Source organism: Danio aesculapii, chromosome 18, assembly GCF_903798145.1.
Source record: "Danio aesculapii chromosome 18, fDanAes4.1, whole genome shotgun sequence".
NCBI lineage: Eukaryota > Metazoa > Chordata > Actinopteri > Cypriniformes > Danionidae > Danio > Danio aesculapii.
The window spans coordinates 22,611,835-22,633,674 of record NC_079452.1 but is presented as its reverse complement, the minus strand read 5'-3'; the positions used below and the strand labels follow the sequence as shown (position 1 = coordinate 22,633,674).

The 21,840-nt window shown below is 36.7% G+C and overlaps 1 protein-coding gene across 2 annotated transcripts in view; it reads right to left on the bottom strand.

The window, feature by feature from the left end:
* Positions 1-21,840, bottom strand: part of insyn1 (inhibitory synaptic factor 1) — a 108,174-nt gene that overhangs the window by 76,826 nt on the left and 9,508 nt on the right. The window contains exons 1-2 of one of the 2 annotated variants that reach the window (XM_056477935.1): positions 20,747-21,717; positions 19,586-20,333 (exon numbers count right to left, since the gene is read on the bottom strand). In XM_056477935.1, the coding sequence (XP_056333910.1) occupies positions 19,586-19,729 (144 nt within the window). In that variant the 5' untranslated portion in view covers positions 19,730-20,333; positions 20,747-21,717. Of the gene's footprint in view, positions 1-19,585; positions 20,334-20,746; positions 21,718-21,840 lie in introns of those variants that run through there. The other variant, XM_056477936.1, reaches the window with a different exon arrangement.

The window sequence follows — 21,840 nt, the reverse complement described above, 5'->3', positions numbered from 1 at the left end:
AGCCCCGCCCACTAGTGCCCATCTCTCCATCTCATTAGCATAAACAGCAGCCCTGAGTGAGAAGCAGCCGTTTGTCCATTAGCCATTAGAGTGTTTGAGCTGCTGAAGATAATGTCAGCATAGACTAAGAGGATTATAGATGTGGAGTTTTAGATGAGGAGCAACAGGAGCGACATAGACTGACAGAAGACTGAAGCACACACTCACACTGAAGCACACATGACCAGCACTGACAACACACACACTGCTGTTTTACATCTGTCACTATGCTGATGCATATGCATATGTAGCTCCGCCCTCTTCTGAAAAGAGCACAATCTCATTTGCATTTAAAGTGACAGTCACCCAAAACGGCACAATTACGCTCGATTCACGCGGGGCTTCAGCATCAATGCTTGACGGAGGGCGTGTCTGAAGTTGGGCTGACACGATTGTCATAGCAGCGTCAGCCAATGAAATAAGTCTGCAATCGACTGCTGTCTGAGCTGGGGTATTTGCATAAAGTGGTCCGATTGGCTGATGCCTCCAATGGTGCTTGAAAAGGTGAGAAATTCCCAACTTCTTCAGTGAGCAACATGCCAATAACTAGCTTAATTAACCTAATTAGCATAATTGCACTAATTAACATAATCTGAATGCTAGTAAGTATCTCGAAAAAGAGTATGTACTGTCATCATGGCAAAGACTAAATTACTTATTACGAATTATTTATTAAAACTATTATGTTTAGGCATCATGGTGGCGCAGTGGGATGCACGATCGCCTCACAGCAAGAAAGTCACTGGTTCGAGTCCCGGCTGGGCCAGTTTGCGTGTTCTCCCCGTGTTCGTGTGGGTTTCCTCCAGGTGCTCCGGTTTCCAAAGACATGCAATACAAGTGAATTGAACAAGCTTTGGTCGTAGTGTATGAGTGTGAATGAGTGTGTATGGAGGTTTCCCAGTGTTGCGTTGCGGATGGAAGGGCATCTGCTGCGTAAATCATATGCTGGATAAGTTGGCGGTTCATTCCACAGTGGTGACCCCTGATTAATAAAGGGACTAAACTGAAAATAAAATGAACTATGTTTATAAATGTGTTGAAAATAACCCCTCTGGTAAGCAATAGTTTCATTTAGTCTTCACCGCTATATTATCATCATAACGCACAGCACTGGTATGTCTAGTGGGACGAAGGACAACATGCAAAAAGCATCAATAACTCCAACACTGCCATTACAGTTAAACAGCGCAGGCCCACACCAGCTGTCTGTGCATTGAGGCCAAACACAAGTGCTTGAAATTAAGTGTCAGAGGAGAGTGAAAAAAGCAGCTTTCTTTCTAGGCGGAAAGACACAATGCAGAGAGGAGACGGCGTGTAATGAGAGGAAGAGTGTCATTTGGACAAAGAGCACTTATCTGAGCTCCAGAGCAGTGTGTGTGTGTGTGTGTGGTGCTCGAGTGTTTCCGCAGACACACACTCATTTCAGGGATTGCTTTATCACACCACAGCAGAACGCAAGTGGAGATTTCAGACCAAAACTGCATGCTTTTGCTTTAATGTCCTAAAATAACGAGGAGACGACTCATTAAAGGGAACGTTTGCGGCAAAATGGACGTTCTGTCATCATCTGCTCACACCAGAAAATGTGCTTTATTTTATTTCTCTTTTTTTGACACCCGAAAGTTGATTTTCATGAATAGGTTTTGCTTTTTCTATCCATGTAAAAATATAGTAAATACTTTAAAAATGGAATCTTAAATGAGGTTGTAGTTACTTAGAAATTAATTATAAAATTAACAAGCAATTTCATCATTTAGATTAATTGAATTGTTGATATTCATAAATATATCAATATATTTATATTATTATTATTATTAATATAATAATAATAATAATAATAATAATAATAATAATAATAATAATAATAATAATAATAACAACAACTTACTTTACAATTATTTTACTGCTAAATAATTAATTTATGTGAATTATTACTATTTTATTTTTGCTAATATGTTCTCTAAACACTTATGGTATATTCTTTAAGAAACAGAACAATGTTTAGCAAACACTTGTTAACAATAATTAGTAAAATGCATGTAAAAAGTCATTCATCTTTAAAATGTCATGTTTAATTAAGCTGTAGTTTTTTGTAATTAAATAATGTAAATACATACAATTTACAACTGAGAGAATTTTTATTTATTTTATATTTTTTATATTTTATTTTGTTTTTAATTTTATCATTTATTTTGTTTTATTTCATATTTTAAAATGTTTTATTTTATTTTATTTGAATTTCATTTTATTTTTAGTTTTTTAATTTATCTTTATTTTTATTTTGTTTTATATTTTACTTTATATTTAATTTATTTTTTATTTATATTTTATTTAAATGTTTTATTTTATTTTATTTTTTTCTAATTCATTTTTTTATTTTTTTACTTTTTATTTTATACTTTATTTATATGTTATTTTATTTATATTTTATTTTATTTACTTTTTATTTTATTTATATTTTATTTATATTTTATATTTTATTTACATTTTACTTTTTATTTTATTTTATTTGATTTATATTTTATTTATATTTTACTTTTTATTTTATTTATTTTATTTATATTTATTTTATTTTATTTTATTTTATTTTATTTTATTTTATTTTATTTTATTTATATTTATTTTATTTTATTTTATTTATATTTTATTTTATTTTATTTTATTTTATTTATATTTATTTTAATTAATTTTATTCCATAACTCAACTCCCTGATTCATCAATCTGTCTCTGCAGTTTTCAGATCAGTGGAGCAGATAATTATAAGTTATGATTTTGTTATGATCATGACAAGCATTTGTTAAGTTAAGCGTATTGTTTTAATGATACTTACTACACACTTGTCAGTCTTGAAGCTTAAAAGCTGCACTCACTCATTGTGCTTGCTTAAAAAAATAACATGATTCAGAAATTCACGTTTTGTGTAAGTAATTAGACATATGAGTGAATAAAAGATGACAAACTTTTCATTTCTGCGTGAACCTTCTCCTTCTGACATGAATATGCTGCATATATCCATCATACAGCGTGTCTGTTCCCAATATACCACATGCTTTCAGAGATCTATAGCGCTTTTAAGGAACAATCAAGCCAAAAGAGTCAGTAAATGATCAAATAGCATCAGTGTGATCCGTAAAGACACCGCCGGAGGCTGATTCCTATTCAATAGCACACAAAGCACAAACAGCTGCGGCCTTTACACTTACAGTATGTCAGAGCAAGACACTGTTCATCAGCCAGTTTTAAAGGAGACCAATTCTGCCCCTTTTTACATGATGTGAAATGCATCTGTGATGTCTCTAGAGTGTGTGTAGTGAAGTTTGAGCTGAGAATAACACACAGATAATGTTCTCCAGCTCTCTGAAACTGACCCTTTCAGGCTTTGATACTAACCTTGGTGTTTTGGTGACTGTCGCTTTAAATGCAAATGAGATTGTGCTCTTTTCAGAAGTGGGCGGAGCTACAGATGCATATGCATCAGCATAGTGACAGATGTAAAACAGCAGTGTGTGTGTTGTGAGTGCTGGTCATGTGTGCTTTAGCTTCTGTTAGTCTATGTCGCTCCTGTGTCTGTTCATCTAAAACTCCACATCTATAATCCTCTTAGTCTATGCTGACATTATCTTCAGCAGCTCAAACACTCTAATGGCTAATGGACAGACGGCTGCTTCTCACTCAGGGCTGCTGTTTATGCTAATGAGATGGAGAGATGGGCACTAGTGGGCGGGGCTTTCCCCCTCTGATGACACGTACAAAGGTAGAATGTCAATCAAAGTGTTTCACTCATCAAGTCTGATTAGAACAAATACAATTCATTCATGTTTAATCAGTAGAGGCTGGAGATATTCACACACTGCTGACACACAACCCTTTAAATATGTGAGTTTTACATAATAGTTCCGCTTTAAACAACCAGTTCAATCTGATAACAATATTATGAATAATATAATGCGCTTAATACATATAGATGGTTAATTCAAATCAATTTACAGTACAGGGCAATAGCAGGAGTCGGCTCTGGGTTAAGTGTTTCGCTCGAAAACACATCGGACAGAAACGGGGTCTACAGTTAATGGATCACCTCTGAGTGGGATCAAACCGGCTGCTTTACTGTTAAAAGCCTAACACACACACATACACAAACACACACACACACACACACACACACACACACACACACACACACACACACACACACACACACACACACATTTCAGAAAACACATTTACACAGGTAAGCAGCAGAAGTGGTTGTGTGTGTGTGTGTGTGTGTGTGTTCAGAGTGAGTGTGCACGTGTGGCTCATTCTTCAGAATGCAAAATTGGTAAACAAACAAACAAACAAACAAACAAGCCAATATATATTGCATATTTATTACAGTACATGATATTATACAATGCATTCAAAATCAATGTCAATTTATATCAATATATCTGTTCATTATTAGTGCTGTCAAATGATTAACTGCAATTAATCACATCCAGGATGAAAAAAGACATATAGAGAGTGTTTCATTATGTACATGTATAAATACACACACATTTGCATATATAATTATTATCTGTATATATAATTAGTATTTATATTTATACATATAAACATATACAATATTTTACACAACATACTCAAAAATATACAGCATTTATGCACACAAAAATATCCAGAGTATACACAAATATGTTTTGTAAATATTAACTTTTATTTTGAATGTGATTAATCACGTTAAATCGTTTTGAGAGCATTTATACAACAGTTCTGTCTGGTTCTTGAATCTGATTGGCTGATAGCCGTGCAATATTCTTCAAATAACAGCACTCGTACAGCCTATTCACCCTTGTGTATTACTCCGCCCACATACAGCGACAAGTTTACAAGTTTGACAAATATAGCTGCTGTTGGACAACATAATGCACTTTTGAGGCTTTATTAGGAGAGAATGTAGTTGTTTAGATTTCAACTACGCTGTTTATTTATAAGGATAGTGCCTATTTTAAAATATGAAACATTTTGGAGCATCGGATTCAGCCGCCATCAGCCGCCATCAGCCTGTCTGAGCAGACTAAAGAAAGTGACGGTAAACGTTCTGCCACAAGATGGCGACAGAGACTGCATAATAAGAGGGACGCAAGTTTCAAACTACAGCTGATCAAATCATTATAAAACAGGTAAGTGACATTATTAGTCGATCTCTCTCTTTTGTGTGTTGTGATGCTGTATTTATACCATAGTAATCTGCTTTGGCTTTTTCGGGGTTAATAATTGTGATTTCCTGATTGCAACAGAGAAACACTGGGAAATCTCTGTAGACTGATGGCATTTCATGCCGTTCAGCCTTATAATCTTAAAATGTGAGCAAAATCAGCTGTTCTGTCATCACTTTAGACATTACTCTAGAGCAGGGGTCACCAATCTCGGTCCTGGAGGGCCGGTGTCCCTGCAGAGTTTAGCTCCAACTTGCCTTAACACACCTGCCTGGATGTTTCAAGTATACCCAGTAAGACCTTGATTAGCTTGTTCAGGTGTGTTTGATTAGAGTTGGAGCTAAAATCTGTAGGGCACCGGCCCTCCAGGAACAAGTTTGGTGACCCCTGCTCTAGAGAATCATTCAGACACTAGCTCTACAGTGAAGTAGCAGCGGTTTCTGCTGTTCTGACGTCAGCTGCAGACGTGATTGAATGGCGGAAGAAAGTAGTTCCTCATACAAAAGGGTTTTTGAGACTCTCTGTGTTTGATTCTCTTTTTTATACACACGATTATGCCGTCGAACTGTTTTATAAATGTAATACCACACGAGTAGCAGTGCGATATAGCTGTATATGGGCACTGGTGGGACACTAAAGCACTCGAGCCAACACACTCATCCCACCAGTGCCCATATACAGCCATAGCCTTATAAATAAACTGTAGAATAATATTTTTTTAATATTAGAATTACATTTATTTATAAAAACCTAATAAATAAAATATAAGCAATAATTCGTAACGCAATAATCGTACTCATTATATTATACATTCAAAATGTATACGAATAAAACATTACTACAAACTATATTAAATAATTATTAAATGAATGAACTAATAAATAAACTACATTTAAATACCATTTATTAACCCAAACTGTAAACATACAAAATATACAATTATCCATGGTTAGCATTCAATCATAATGCAATCATGTTAATACACTCATCTTGGAATCTCAAAAAAGCTTTAGTGTTTTATAGTAATATAATTATACCCTAATAAATGCAGCAGCACTATTGTTAATTGTGTTTTAATGTTGTCTGATACACAAACTTTGTTCTAAATTGTTCTCAAAAAGTAAAATAGTGTCTGCCAAAACCCATTTTCAGGTTTAAATTGCAGTCGTCCAGTGAAGCCATCATCTGTCCACCCTCATGTCGCTCCCAACTCGCATGACCTTTTTATCAAAGTCATTGGCTATTATCAAAATGTCAAACGCTGATCACTAGCTGTCAACTTCGCCTCTAATTTAAGTTCACTGGAAATTTCCTTCAGTCGTGTCTGATCTCATCTTGGGCACAAAGTGAGCCAGTCGTGCTCCTTCAGTAAATGAAGAGGATTGTTTTTACTTATAAAGCAACTTATAAAGGATTGCATGTAAACCATGTTTTATTTTTGCACTACTATAAAAAGTGATTAGTTACGTAACGTGAGTAAATCTGTTTCCTCAATAGAAACAAGTTGACTTAACCTTGAATAAACAGTAGTAACTTGTAACTGTTAAGCTGACTTAACTTTTCTTTATAATTATGGATATTTAATTAATTCAAAAGCAACGGGTTTACTCATTTTCATTAAGTAAAGTCAACTAATCACTTTAAAATCAACTAATCTGTTTAAAAGCAACAGGTTTACTCACGTTTTCTTAAAGTAAGCACTTTAAAAACAATGTGCAGGGGTGTGTGTGATATGACCAAAATTATATTTCAATGTATGAATAATTTTACTCTGATAAAATGAAATAACAACATATTTAATGGCAGTCATTTAAATGGGTAGTTATTTTACAGAAAAACCAAAACAAAAAAGGTTATTATAAATAAACTAATATTTCCGAGATCTGCAGTGATGAGCAATTTGGCTGTAGACGAAACACCACAGAAATGTAAATACAGCCATTCAGAAGCACAGAAGTGCACTCACTCACCAAATGGTGAGGTTTATAATCTAATGCAGTGTTTCCCAACCCTGTTCCTGGAGGCACACCAACAGTACATATTTTGGATGTCTCCCTTTTCTGACCCATTAACTTCAGGTGTTGGAGTCTCTTCTGATGTTATTAGTTGATTCAGGTGTGTTTGATTAGGGAGAGGTTGAAAATGTGGACTGTTGGTGTGCCTTCAGGAACAGGGTTGGGAAACACTGATCTAATGAATACATATTAAACATCTTTAACATGATTAAATGCAGATGCTGAATTACTAATATGCGCTGGTTTGCACTGAGTCACAGTTCAGGAGTTCAATATCAATGGGTTTATTGTATTGTCCAGATCTGAGCTGAACTATCTGCTGCTGCTTTCAGTATATGGCTATAAAAGTGATGTAAAATGCCATTCAGACTCACATTATTAGCATTTAACACTGAATAAAGCATGTGAGGTTTACCTGAGGTGATCACTGTCAATCTGTTGTTCAGCTGTGAGAAATAAAAGCAGTTTCTAAAGTAGAGATTTCAGGTGTTGAATAGGACAGAAACTCTTTTTAATATGGAGAATTTTCCTTCTATCGGGTGTCATTGTTTTTATTTAGAACTCGGTTTCAATCCGCCTTTAGGCTCGCTCCTGTTGGTGCCGTCAATCTGGCAGGAGACGAGGAGGAGCCAAGTGAAAATGTGTTCTGTTAGGCGTGCAATACCTAGTTCTGGAAGTGAAATGTGCATACTGCACCTTTAATTTCATTTTCCTATTCTAAAGTGAAGCATTAGGACCTGAAGGAGGCCATGCACTAGTGACTGTTGAATTTACAGAGAAATATTGTACACAGAGTTATTCTGTGCTTACATTTGCAGTTTAAATTCACCCATGAGATAGCCACGCCCACTTATTTACATATTGCATTACACACAATAACAAAAAAGCTATTACGGTTGACAAGTTATTCTGTGGTAAAGATTTATACCATCATATTTCCCAGCCTTAGTAACAAGTTCACTCACATTTTTAAAGTAATGTCAACTAATCACTCGCGTGTGGACCAGTGCATGCGACACGTGACAGAAATACGTTTGTACCATTTTTTACTCGAGAGCTTTTCGCATCTGGAAATGGTGAAATCCGGATTTGCTGCTCGTCTCCTGTTAATAAAGACGCGGCTCCAGTTGGTGTTGATAGTCCTGTCTCTACAGATTTGGTAAGTGTGTGCGATCAGTGCCATTTCTTTGTTCATTCAGATGGCAAAGTTATAGTTCGTATCATCAGCAGTACTCTTTCAGTGTTTGAAGACAGACCTTAGCCAAAATGATTTCTAAGTTACTTAGTTTACAGTACGTTAATATCACTACAATATTATGGGCTGAAAGAGCTCCGAGTGTAAACATGTAAACACTGCAAGCAAACTATTACCGACCGTCGTGTTGAATTTTCGCCACATTTTGTGACAGGATAGTCTACACACACACGGCTTTCTGACCTACCGAGTGCATCTGAGTTACCGAGAAATGCAGAGGTTTTAACACTTATACGATGTACGGTGTCAAACATTCCACTGTCATAGTGTCATTAAACACAGTCACTCTCTTTCTCCCCTGCGTCTGTGTGCTTGTTTTGCCTCTGTGAAAATCAGTGCGTGCCCAAATGGAAACTCCCCTTTTTATTCAAATCCTTCCCTCTTTCCCTCCCCCGACACTCCCATCTAAACAGAGCTAGACACACCCACTTTCCTGACTTTTTCCCAAACTAGAGGTGTGAAACACCCTGCTGAAATAGAGGGACTTCATGGCCCTTTAAATGTCAACTAAACACTTTAAAAGCAACATGTAGAGGTGGGCGCTATATTACCAAAATTTAATTTCATATTATGAGTATTTTTATTTGGATAAAATTAAATAACATAATAATTGTAATGAGAGAAAATTAATAAAGCAGCTATTGAATTACACTCTGTATAACTGGTGTCATTACGTCAAACCTTTTATATATAAATTCTGACCAACACATAAAACAAGACTAAACATTTTATGACATAACTTTATGTTACTTAGGAATTTTAAATATAAATTAAGTCTAATGTGAAGCAGTGGTGGGCATTAGGACCTGGGGAAGCCTTTACAATTTACTGAGAATTATTGTACACGGAGTTGTTCTGTACTCAGATCTACAAGTTAAATTAGTTAGCCACGTTGAGTTGGTTGAGATAGCCACGCCCCCTTATTTACATATCACATTACACACAATAAAAAAATAAACTACTATAGTTAATCATTTATTCTGCGGTAACAATATATACATCATGCTTCCCACCCCTAATGACAAGTCTAGTCACGTTATTAAAGTCGAGTAATGGCTTTTTACAGTGAACGTCTCCTGCTTGAACGCCGAAGGGAAGAGAATGACAGCATTTCCCTCGGCGTTTGTTTGCAAGGATGATCTTAGCCCGAGGCGGTTAGCATTAATTAAAAAGAAAAGTGCAGAAGCAAAAGCGTGCGCTGCTGAATTTGAGTTTGGGAGGAGATGTGATTTGAGATGCTAAACTCCTGCAGAATGACAGAACTGATGACTAATTCAGAGCTGTTTGTGCTGCTTTATGTAAGTTGCTGGTGGAGTTACGTAAGTCCTCTCCATCTCAGCACAAACTTGCAGCACTTTGAAGTCAAGCAGGGTTAAAGGGTATAAACACACACACACACACACACACACACACACACACACACACACACACACACACACACACACACACATTCCAGCACATGCAGACGTATGCTCTAAAAACACCAAGAGCGTTAATCCTCTCTGCTCTATGATGGGTAGAGATGCTTTAATTGTGTTCGTTTGGATGTAAGCAAATGCTTCTGTGGGCAAAACATCTTGCTGATGCATCGATACAACAAATATACGCAGTTAAGACCTGCGCTAGAGTCAAAGTACAAACTTCATAATGAAATATGACTGCAAGTCCTTTTCAATAACTGCAGACTCACTCTGAATGGATCAATTGAATCAGTGAATTGCTTACTAGAGATTCACTCAAAATGAATAATTTGAATCTGTGAGTTGTTTAGTGGAGACTCGCTCTGAATGGATCATTTGAATCAGTGAGTTGTCTTCTGGAGACTTTTGAAGTAATCATTTGAATCTGTGAGTTGCTCACTGGAGACTCACTCTGATTGGATCATTTGAATCAGTGAGTTGTTTACTGGAGACTCGCTCTGAATGGATCATTTGAATAAGTGAGTTGTTTACTGGAGACTCACTCTGAATGGATCATTTGAATCAGTGAGTTGTTTACTGGATACTCACTCTAAATAGATCGTTTGAATCAGTGAGATGTTTACTGGAGACTCACTCTGAATGGATCATTTGAATAAGTGAGTTGTTTACTGGAGACTCACTCTGAATGGATCATTTGAATCAATGAGTTGTTTACTGGAGAACGGATCTGAACGTTACCTGAACGGATCATTTGAAAAAGTGAGTTGTTTACTGGAGATTCACTCTGATTGAATTATTTGAATCAATGAGTTGTTTACTAGAGACTCACTTAGAATGGATCACGTGAATCAGTGAGTTGTTCACTGGAGACTTACGAATGAATCATTTGAATCAGTGAGTTGCTCTCTGGAGACTCACTCTGAATGGATGATTTGAATCAGCGAGTTGTTTTCTGGAGACTTATGAATGAATCATTTGAATCAGTGAGTTGCTTTCTGGAGACTAATGAATGAATCATTTGAATCAGTGAGTTGCTCACTGAAGACTCACTCTGAACAGATCATTTAAATCAGTGAGTTGTTTACTGGAGACTCACTCTGATCAGATCAATTGAATCAGTGAGTTGTTTACTGGAGACTCACTCTGATCAGATCATTTGAATCAGTGAGTTGCTTTCTGGAGACTAATGAATGAATCATTTGAATCAGTGAGTTGCTCACTGAAGACTCACTCTGAACAGATCATTTAAATCAGTGAGTTGTTTACTAGACACTCACTCTGAACAGATCATTTGAATCAGTGAGTTGTTTACTAGAGACTCACTCTGAACAGATCATTTGAATCAGTGAGTTGTTTACTAGACACTCACTCTGAACATATCATTTGAATCAGTGAGTTGTTTACTAGAGACTCACTCTGAACAGATCATTTAAATCAGTGAGTTGTTTACTAGAGACTCACTCTGAACAGATCATTTGAATCAGTGAGTTGTTTACTAGACACTCACTCTGAACAGATCATTTAAATCAGTGAGTTGTTTACTAGAGACTCACTCTGAACAGATCATTTGAATCAGTGAAAAAATGTCCTGAAGTACAGTATTAAAGTAAAAGTACTTACTTTCTGGTTTTATGCAGAGATTATTGTGATTTTGGATCCTCTCCCATCACAGAATCCCTCTCTCAATGTAATAGTATAATTAAGGCATTATTGTGTATGTTTACTAGGCCATTTTCCTCTTAAGTACCATTGACTAGCTCCAAAATGTATGTGACTTCAGATTTTACTGTCCTTATGGGGACATTCGCTCCTCAAAATGAAGGCAAAACCTCTCTCTCTCACACACACACACACACACACACACACACACACACACACACACAGTCTGCAGTCTCATTACGTGTGATGTGACCCCATTATTACGCTTCCCTGAAGTATCTTTCAGCACTGAGTGTCATCCATCAGTTAGTCCTCTAAAACAGCCACAAGAATTAAAGATTTTATCCAACATTCGCCATCTACACATCCTCCCTTCGACTGATCATCAATACTGCTTAACGTAAAGCTCCACAGCCGTCCTATATTCTCAAACACACACACACCAGAGTGGTCATCATTCACACTGGCGATATGAACCTAAAATCATAAACACATTATTTTCTGGTATTTATTGCGATAACAATATTATTGAGAATTCGTTTGTAGCTATTGAGAGACAAATAAAAGTCCTGTATTTTTTTGCGAAAAGTAGTAATGTACATTTTTATTGTACACACAACAGAGTGGTCAGCGTTTACACTGGCGATATGAACTTAAAATTATAATCACAATATTTTCTGGCATTTATTGTGATAACAATATTATTGACGATAAATAAAATGCATCTACTGCAAGAAAAAAAAGTCCAGTATTTTTAATAAAAAGCATGAGTTTACATTTTTAATCCCATATTCTCACACACAGTGGTCAGCGCTTATACGGGACCCACGTGAATCTGTAAACTACAGACTTAAAATAGACATAATACAGACTTAAAAGTATATCCCGATATGTTCTGGTATTTATTGTAATAACAATATTACTAATAATAGTTCATAATAAACAATAGAAAAACTAAAATGTCCTGTATTTTTAGAAAAAACTGGATTAATTAACATTTTTATTCTCAAACACACACAACAGAGTGGTCAGCAGCATTTTCACAGGCGATACAGGCTTAAAACAATCTCACGATGTATTCTGGTATTGAACAGATAACAATTATTGACGATAATTAATTTGGATCCACTGAGACACAAAAAAAGTCTGGTATTTTTAGCGAAAAGTAGTAATTTACATTTTTATTGTCATATTCTCACACACACACACACACACACACACACGCACACGCACACACACACACACCAGAGTGGTCATCGTTTACACTGGCGATATGAACTTAAAATCAAACTCACAATATTTTCTGGTATTTATTGCAACGTTTGTAGCTATTGAGAGAAAAATAAAAGTCCTGTATTTTTTGAGAATAGTAATGTACGGTTTTTTTTTCTACACAGGAGATACATGCAAAATTATGTCACGTTATGTTCAGGTATTTATTGCAATTTTTGGTCGGTTGGTCAGTCGGTCAGTGAGTCGACAGTGGTCTGATTTATGCGAGAACAGCTGGGGCGAATGGCACTCGCGAGAGAAATTTGAGATCTGAAAACGTGTACACAGCAGCCTCTGGTGGATTCGCAAAAACAAAAACTGCAGAAAAAAAAAAAAACGTACCTCCTGAGACATATTTTGAGCTCTCCAGAAATGTATACAGGTACGCATCCAGAATGAGCCTGAGTTGAACTATATATATATATATATATATATATATATATATATATATATATATATATATATATATATATATATATATATATATATATATATATATATATATATATATATATATATATATATATATATATATATATATATATATATATATATATATATATATATTTGTTTGTATTGTTTCCCTTTTATTATTATTATTTTCGTTATACTATGATTTTTATTTCATGTATCGTGTTCTTTTATTGATGTTGTGTTGTTTGGTAGTAAAACGTAAAACTAATAAAAATACCTATTTACCGGTGTATTTTTCATTTATGATAAATGCAAAAGTGTAATAACTAGGGCTGCACAATATATAGTTTTAGCATCGATATTGCAATGTATGAATACGCAATAGTCAGATCGCAGGATGTGCAGCGAGGAGTCAGGATTATAGTTGAGCAGGTACAGCAGTTCAGAACACATGCCAATTCTGCCCTATTTTCAGTGAATCCATAATAAAGTGAAAGATTATCAATTGTTGTCAGTTTTTAAGGCCTTCAGTAAAGCTAGTTTAAAGCATTTGGGCACAAGGAATTATCACGCTTGTAGCTTTACCAATGATTACTTGTATTTAATTATTTACACAAATAACATGCAGCTTTATAGTTTTATTTCTGTACCTGTATGCGGTTACACTCCTTCATTTGTATGTTTACTCTGATTTATTCATCTCTTCTTGTAATTTGTTTATTATAATTTATTAATTAAGTTATCTTGTGCAAAAAAAGATCCCAATATAAATCACAGAAAATGTTAATATGGCAATGCCCTTTTTTCCAATATTGTACACTAGTAATCTCGTACACTGTGCACGTCCCTAAATATACAAGTCTGTTTCTTGTACCTTTCTTAGACACAAATCTATTCAGCTGAAATGTGACATTGACGCTGACACACACTTGTCTTTTTTTCTATGCCGTCAGCTCACTCCTAAACACACACACACACACACACACACACACTGGAATCTTTTCATCTTGTAACCATGGCAGTTGGTAGAATACAGTAGGAATCCAGCCGATAACAAAGTGCTTACATAACTATTGCATTGCCAAGCCCGACTCCTACCTTGCACACCTCTTTCCCTTCTTCTCTGCCTCTCACTTATGTGCTCCCTTTCTATTTTTCCAACAGAACCACTCTGTGCTTATTCACCCTGTGAATCACATGCATCACATGTCATTGTCAAAAGGAAAGTGCACCTATTGTATATATGAGGACACATATCAACAGCTATCCCTCTCTTTTATTCTCGAGAAATGAGATGAATATAGAAATATTGATCAGAAAGAGGATCAAATACGAGATTAGAACTTGGGGATCAGGGGCGACACGGTGGCTCAGTGGTTTGCAGTCACCTCACAGTAAGAAAGTTGCTAGTTCGAGTCCCGGCTGGGTCAGTTGGTGTTTCTGTGTGGAGTTTGCATGTTCTCCCCATGTTGGCATGTCTTTCCTCCGGGTGCTCCGGTTTCCTCCACAGTCAAAACACATGTGCTATAGGGGAATTGATGAACTAAATTGGCCGTAGTGTATGACTGTGTGTGTGAATTAGTGTGTATGGGTGTTTCCCAGTACTGGGTTACAGCTGGAAAAGCATCCTCTGTGTAAAACATATGCTGGATAAGTTGGCGGTTCATTCCGCTGTGGCAACCTTTGATGAATAAAGGGACCAAGTAAATGAGTGAATGAACTGGGGGATCAATAGTTAATATACTCTCCCGAAATTAGGGCTGAACAATATTTTAATTCTGTGAATGACTGCGAATTTCTGCAATAGTCAAATTGTAGGATCTGCGATGTCAAGTTTATTATTATAAATAACCATTTATTATAAATAAACAGAAAACGTCGGCGTCAATAGCCTAGTGGTTAAGTGCGTTGACATATAGCACCCCATGGTGTTCACGGCGACCCGAGTTCGATTCCCGGCTCGACGTCCTATGCCGACCCTTCCCCTCTCTCTGCTCCTAATACTTTCCTGTCTGTTCTTCACTATACTATCCCAATAAAAAGAGGTGAAAAAACTCTAAATAAATAAATAAACAAACAAATAAAAATAATAATAATAACCAGAAAACACAGTTCAGAACACATGCAATAGAGTGACGGTGTAAGATTTCACGCAAGTTTAAACCATTTGGAAACAAGAAATTATCAAACGTGTTGCTTTAACAAAGATGAATTGAATTTATTTATTTATTTATACAATTGAATATTGTGTTTTTAAACAGTTTTAGGACAACTTAGATGAAAGTTGTTGGACACACTTCAAATGTAATAACTAAGTAGTTATAACTAGTAATAACCACTGCATATTTTACATTTGATTATTTAATTTCTGTACCTTAAATACTGTTAGACTCACCAGATAGTCATAAAGCACTGTTTATTTTTTGTACATCTCTGTTTGTATTCATTTATGCTTGTAATTTATTTATTATATTTTGTTTTACGCAGATGCACTGCATATCAAATCACGAATTCTTCCCAAATAGAGTCATTTAAATGACCTTGAGAAGTCTTTTTATTGTAATTCTTTCTGACTTTGTGAGAGATTTTGGTCGGTGATGGTTGTTTTTAAAAGTGTTAGTCCTATATAAATAAAAACTGAGCTGAATTGAATAATCATATCCCAAAACAAAACATTGCAAGGTCATTTTTTTTTCAATACCATGCAAAAACTATGACCACAATCAGAGGAATTCACACGCTCAACACCTCTAGCTTTGATTTCTCCATTTAATGAGGTTACATTTACTGGTGCTTCTTCAACCTGTCAGACCATGCTGGAAAACATTCATTATTTACCTCCCAATGAAAGACACCATTCACAAAAGACAGGAAAAACAACAGGATTATGGCTGGGGGATATGATAAAAAATACGATATATATCCTTATAACAACATATATCACAATATAGTACCATTTCAAGCATTTTGAGTGTAACTGAGCAGTATTTTCTATACATATACTATAAATCAGCACATTGTGCCTCAACAGAGCACTAAAAATCAAGCAAAAAGCAAGTCTTACCTTCCACAAACTATACTAACTTTAAATAAGTAGTTTAAACAAGCAGCAAAATCATGTTTGAGTGTAACTACACTAACTATACATATAGTAAACCAGCTAATCTTGCACCTAAAATCAAGTCAAGCATGTCAATAAGTGACAAACCAGAGCGGTGATCAAAACTATATTAACTTTGAACTATAAATCAGCACATTTAGCCTTAACTGAGCACCAAAAATCAGTCTTACCTCCCAATACATAACTATACATACAACCTATACATAACTAACTTACCGGAGTGGTAACATACACTGTAAAAAATGCAGCGCTTCACACAATTCGATTAAGTTAACTTCACAAATTTAAGTGGATTGAACTATCAATCAAGTCTTTCCACATCCGATATGCATTACTAATATACCAGAGCTGTAAAACAACTATACTAACTATACATATACTGTAAACCAGCAGACATCACCTCAAAAAACAAACATACTGAAGTGGTAAAATAACTACACTAACTATTAACTGTACATGTATCATAAACCAGCATATTTTGCACCAAAAGTCAGGCAAGAAAGTGAGTCTTACCTCCTACAACCTATAAATGTGCAATATAATGGAGCGGTAATCAAACTATTAACTATAAATCAGTACATTTTGCCTTAATGCACCAAAAATCAAGCTAAAATTGAGACTTACCCCCACAACCTACACACAATAAACAAACCAGAGCTGAAATATAACTATACATGTACCTAATCGGCACATTTTGCCTCAACAGTGCACCATAAATCAAATCTTACCTTTCACAACCTACATTTAACTAAAGTACTAGAGTGTTAATATAATACTAACTGCTAACAACTATACATAAACTATAAACCAGCACATATCACCTCAAAAACAAAAAATAAATCAAGCAACAACAAAAAAAAGCGAGTACTTATTGTAATGTATTTTATTTATTGCCATGTCAGCAACCAAGGCTATTTTCATGGCAAGAACATTTCAATATTAAATAAACAATTAAGAGCAACAAACAAATGAATACACAAGTTAAATAAGATGTTTAGTGTTAATATAAGAACTCTAAAATCTTTCCTGGTGTCGCTTTGCTAAAAATGTCCTTAAGAGAGTTCATTTCATTTCATAAAGAAGTCTTCTACAATCATTAAAAGCAGGACAGTCCAGTACAATGTGTTTTACAGTAAGGGGAGTTTTGCAGCACTAACATTGAGTGGGGTCTTCACCTTTGAGCAAAAAAACATGGGTTAATCTGGTATGCCCAATACGACATCTGGTAAAAATAACTTGATCAAATCTAGTCTCAAAACTATGTCTTCAAATTTCAGGTTGGATTTCATGCAATTTATTATTTTCCAATGCATCCCACTCCTCTTGCCACTTGTTTAAAATGTAAACATTGAGAAAAGGTCTCATCTCTGATGGAGGAATTTGGCATTTGTTCGCAACTTGCTTTAAAGCATCTTTAGCAGCTGCATCAGCTCGCTCGTTTCCTGAAAGCCCGACATGTCCTGGAATCCAGCAAAAAATGATGTGATAAACTGATTTAGTAGATGGTGAACTTTGGTTAAAATATTATCAATTAAAGGATGATCATTTTTTGTAGATTCCATCACTTGGAGGCAGGATTTGGAGTCTGTAAAAATAAATGATTTCTTTTGTTGGCCATTTTCGAGTACTTACTGAAGTGAAAAAACTATACAAGCTACTAACTATACATGTACTATAAAAAAAAGCATATTTTACATCAAAAATCAGGCAAAAAGGTGAGTCTTACCTACTTCAACCTATAAATAAGTAACATAATGGAGTGGTATTCAAACTACTAACTATAAATCAGCACATTTAGCCTCAACAGAGCACCAAAAATCAAGCAAAAAGTGAGATTTACCCCCGTCAACCTATAAATAAGTAACATAACAGAGTGCTAATCAAACTATACTAACTATTAATTGTAAATCAGCACATTTTGCCTCAACAGAGCACCAAAAATCAAGCAAAGAGTGAGACTTACCCCCGTCCACCTGTATAACTAACACAGAGGAGCGGCAATTTAACTATACCAACCACTAACTGTACACATACTATAAACCAGCATATTTTGCATCAAAAATCAGGCAAAAAAGTGAGTCTTACATTCCTTAACCTATAAATAAGTAACATAATGGAGTGCTAATCAAACTATACTAACTATTAACTAGAAATCAGCACATTTTGCCTCAGAGCACCAAAAATCAAGCAAAAAGCGAGACTTACCACCGTCAACCTGTATAACTAACACAGAGGAGCGGCAAATTAACTATACCAACTACTAACTGTACACATACTATAAACCAGCATATTTTGCACCAAAAATCAAGCAAAAAGCGAGACTTACCACCGTCAACCTGTATAACTAACACAGAGGAGCGGCAATATGACTATACCAACTACTAACTGTGCACATAATATAAACCAGCATATTTTGCATTAAAAATCAGGTCAAAAAGTGAGTCTTACGTCCATCAACCTATAAATAAGTAACATAATGGAGCGGTAATCAAACTATTAACTATAAATCAGCATATTTAGCCTCAACAGAGCACCAAAAATCAAGCAAAAAGTGAGATTTACCCCCGTCCACCTGTATAACTAACACAGAGGAGCGGCAATATAACTATACCAACTACTAACTGTACACATACTATAAACCAGCATATTTTGCATCAAAAATCAGGTCAAAAAGTGAGTCTTACCTCCATCAACCTATAAATAAGTAACATAATGGAGCGGTAATCAAACTACTAACTATAAATCAGCATATTTAGCCTCAACAGAGCACCAAAAATCTAGCAAAAAGTGACCTGTCAACCTATACATGCTGGAACAGAAATAGACACTGTAAGAAATGCAGGGTTTCACACAATTTGATTACGTTAACAAATGTAAGAGAATTGACCCTCCAGCACATTTTTCACAAAAATATTCAAGGAATAGGTGAGTCTTACCTCCCACAACCTACACAAAATAAACAAAACAGAGCGGTAATATGACCTTACATGTACTAAACCAGCATATTTTGCCTCAACAGCGCACTAAAAGCAACCAAAACTCAAGTCTTACCTCCCACAACCTATACTTAACTAACATAAGAGCGGCGACTAACTATACTAACCACTAACTACACACACACACACACTAACCAGCACATTTTGCCTCAACAGCACACCAAAAACATCAAGCAAATATCCTTGAGCCTTACCTCCCGCAGTTCATGTGCCACATCTTTCAGCTCTTTGAGGATTCCTTCCAGCTGCTGGATGACCATCTTCATGTGGCTGCGGATCTGCTCTCTCTGACTGGGGGTCTCAGAGGGTTCCCGGGCTGGAGCTCGGCTCTGGGACATCCTTCAAAAGCTGCTCACGGGCCGGGGTGCGGAGCGCTGAGGGCAGGGCCGGGCCGAGCCACCATCCATGTCTGGGGCCTCCGGGAGCCGCAGTGCTACTGATCCGATCTGGGGCTCGGGCCGCGCGGGAAGGCTTCAACATCTTAAAACACGCCTGGGTCTGGGGTCAAGCCTCTTCTTGCTGTGTATTTCGGGGCATTTCGGAGCTCCAGACGCAGAGGGAAAGGAAGATGCTGGAGTCATTAGATCCAAAAAAAACCAAATACACACCAAACTCCACTGAAATGTGCGGATTTCACTGATGCATGTTTGTTGGGGGTCTTTAGAAATGCTTTTGCATTGATTACCACTGCTGTCTTTGCTGGAGAATTCCTCTTTTATGTGAAGACATGATGATGAGCGTCAGAAAATGATCCTCATGATGTCAGAATGTGCATTAATAAAAATCCAAAGCATGGAGGAAACAAGGAAACTCCCCAAAGCTGTCTTGAAGTCATAGGACGACTGATTATTGTTGTTTTTAATAAAATATGAGATACTTCGTCCTTTGGATTTCCCAAAAAAAGGAGAAGAAAAGGATATTCCACTCGTCCTTGAACTCTATCTGTAAAAAAGAAAAGACGAGAGGAGCATGTTAGTGCGGTCACACAAAAAAAACATGCAGTTTGGTTTGATTTAAAGGGATTGTTCACTCAAAAATGAACATTTATTCAGCAAATACTGACATTTTCTGGAGAAAACTGACTTCCAATGTAGGAAAAACACATACTACAGAAGTTAAAGCTTGCAGGATTAAAAATCTCATCATGTGTGTTCATCAGAAATGGTTTTAAAGCACTCAAGTCTGATTATATGCTGTCATTTTTGCGTGAACGATCCCTTTAATGTGCGAACACACGTGTGTATGCATGTGTGTGTGTGTGTTTGTCCTTGCACATTTGTGCATGTCTGAAATGATAAACCAAGGCAACCGACTAATGCTGTCAGAGCGGCTGGCAAAGCTGCAACTACACTTACGATAAGTGTTGTGATGAACGTTTCACACGTAACCCCCCGCGGGGTGTCAGACAGAACGCCGTATCCTTTCCATCAGGTCAGAGACACATTTCACACCCATTTCATTAGTGAAGGATCTCAATCTACATCCCTTCTGACGCTGTGCAAAATCCAGGATTAGGTTTAGTTCTCCAAAAGTCATCCGATGAGCTCCACGTATTTATTTCTCCAGGATGAGGCTACAACTTGACCCTTTCCAAGCCAAAATTGTCAATCTCTTACAACACCTGGAAGACATGAAGGACGGCGATTTCTCGGTCTATGTGCTAACATCATTTCTGTTTGTCTCTCCACCGACTTTACACATTCTCAAACGCACATCATCTTCACAATCAAGCTTCAGTTTACCACATCAAATCAATTACAGCACGCAGAGAGACTGAGAAGAACAGATACACACCGAAAAATCGAACACACACACTTCACAACACAGCGGTCTCTCACATACACTCTGTCTCAGAAAAGTGCGTGCAGGTTTGCCTTCCCTTTCCTCCTGGGGAATCAATGGGAATTCAGTTTTCGGCTTTAGATCATCCTGCCCCGTTTTGTTGCCGCGTCAGTCACACACACACACCATCTTCCTCCCAGTCAGCACACACACACACTCTTAATGTCTTCCCTTTTCTCTGTCCACGCAGTCACACTCGCCCACAGTCAGAAGAGGAGGGTTCATTCAGAGCTGTCCTTCAGAGAGAAAGTGAAGCGGTGGCGGAAGCAGGAGGAGAATCGCAGATCGCTCCCACTATCCTATATTCCCAAACCCCGATCGGCAGCCTTGGAATCCTGAAAGTCCTCGGATGCTCTTGTTGCTGCGGCGACCACCAGCTTCCGATTCCTGGTCTCCGCTGATGCTGCTGTGGAACAGACACCTCCTGTCGCCGTGACGACAGACTCTGACTGAGGGAGAGAGAGAGAGATGCTGCTGATTCGAGACCCTGTGGAAACGCACACACACACACACACACACACACACACTCCTGTCTCTCTCTCTCTTTCTGCCAGATGGAGGGAGGAAGAGGCTGGAGTTTATGGACAGGCTTTGGCTGCTCGCGGAG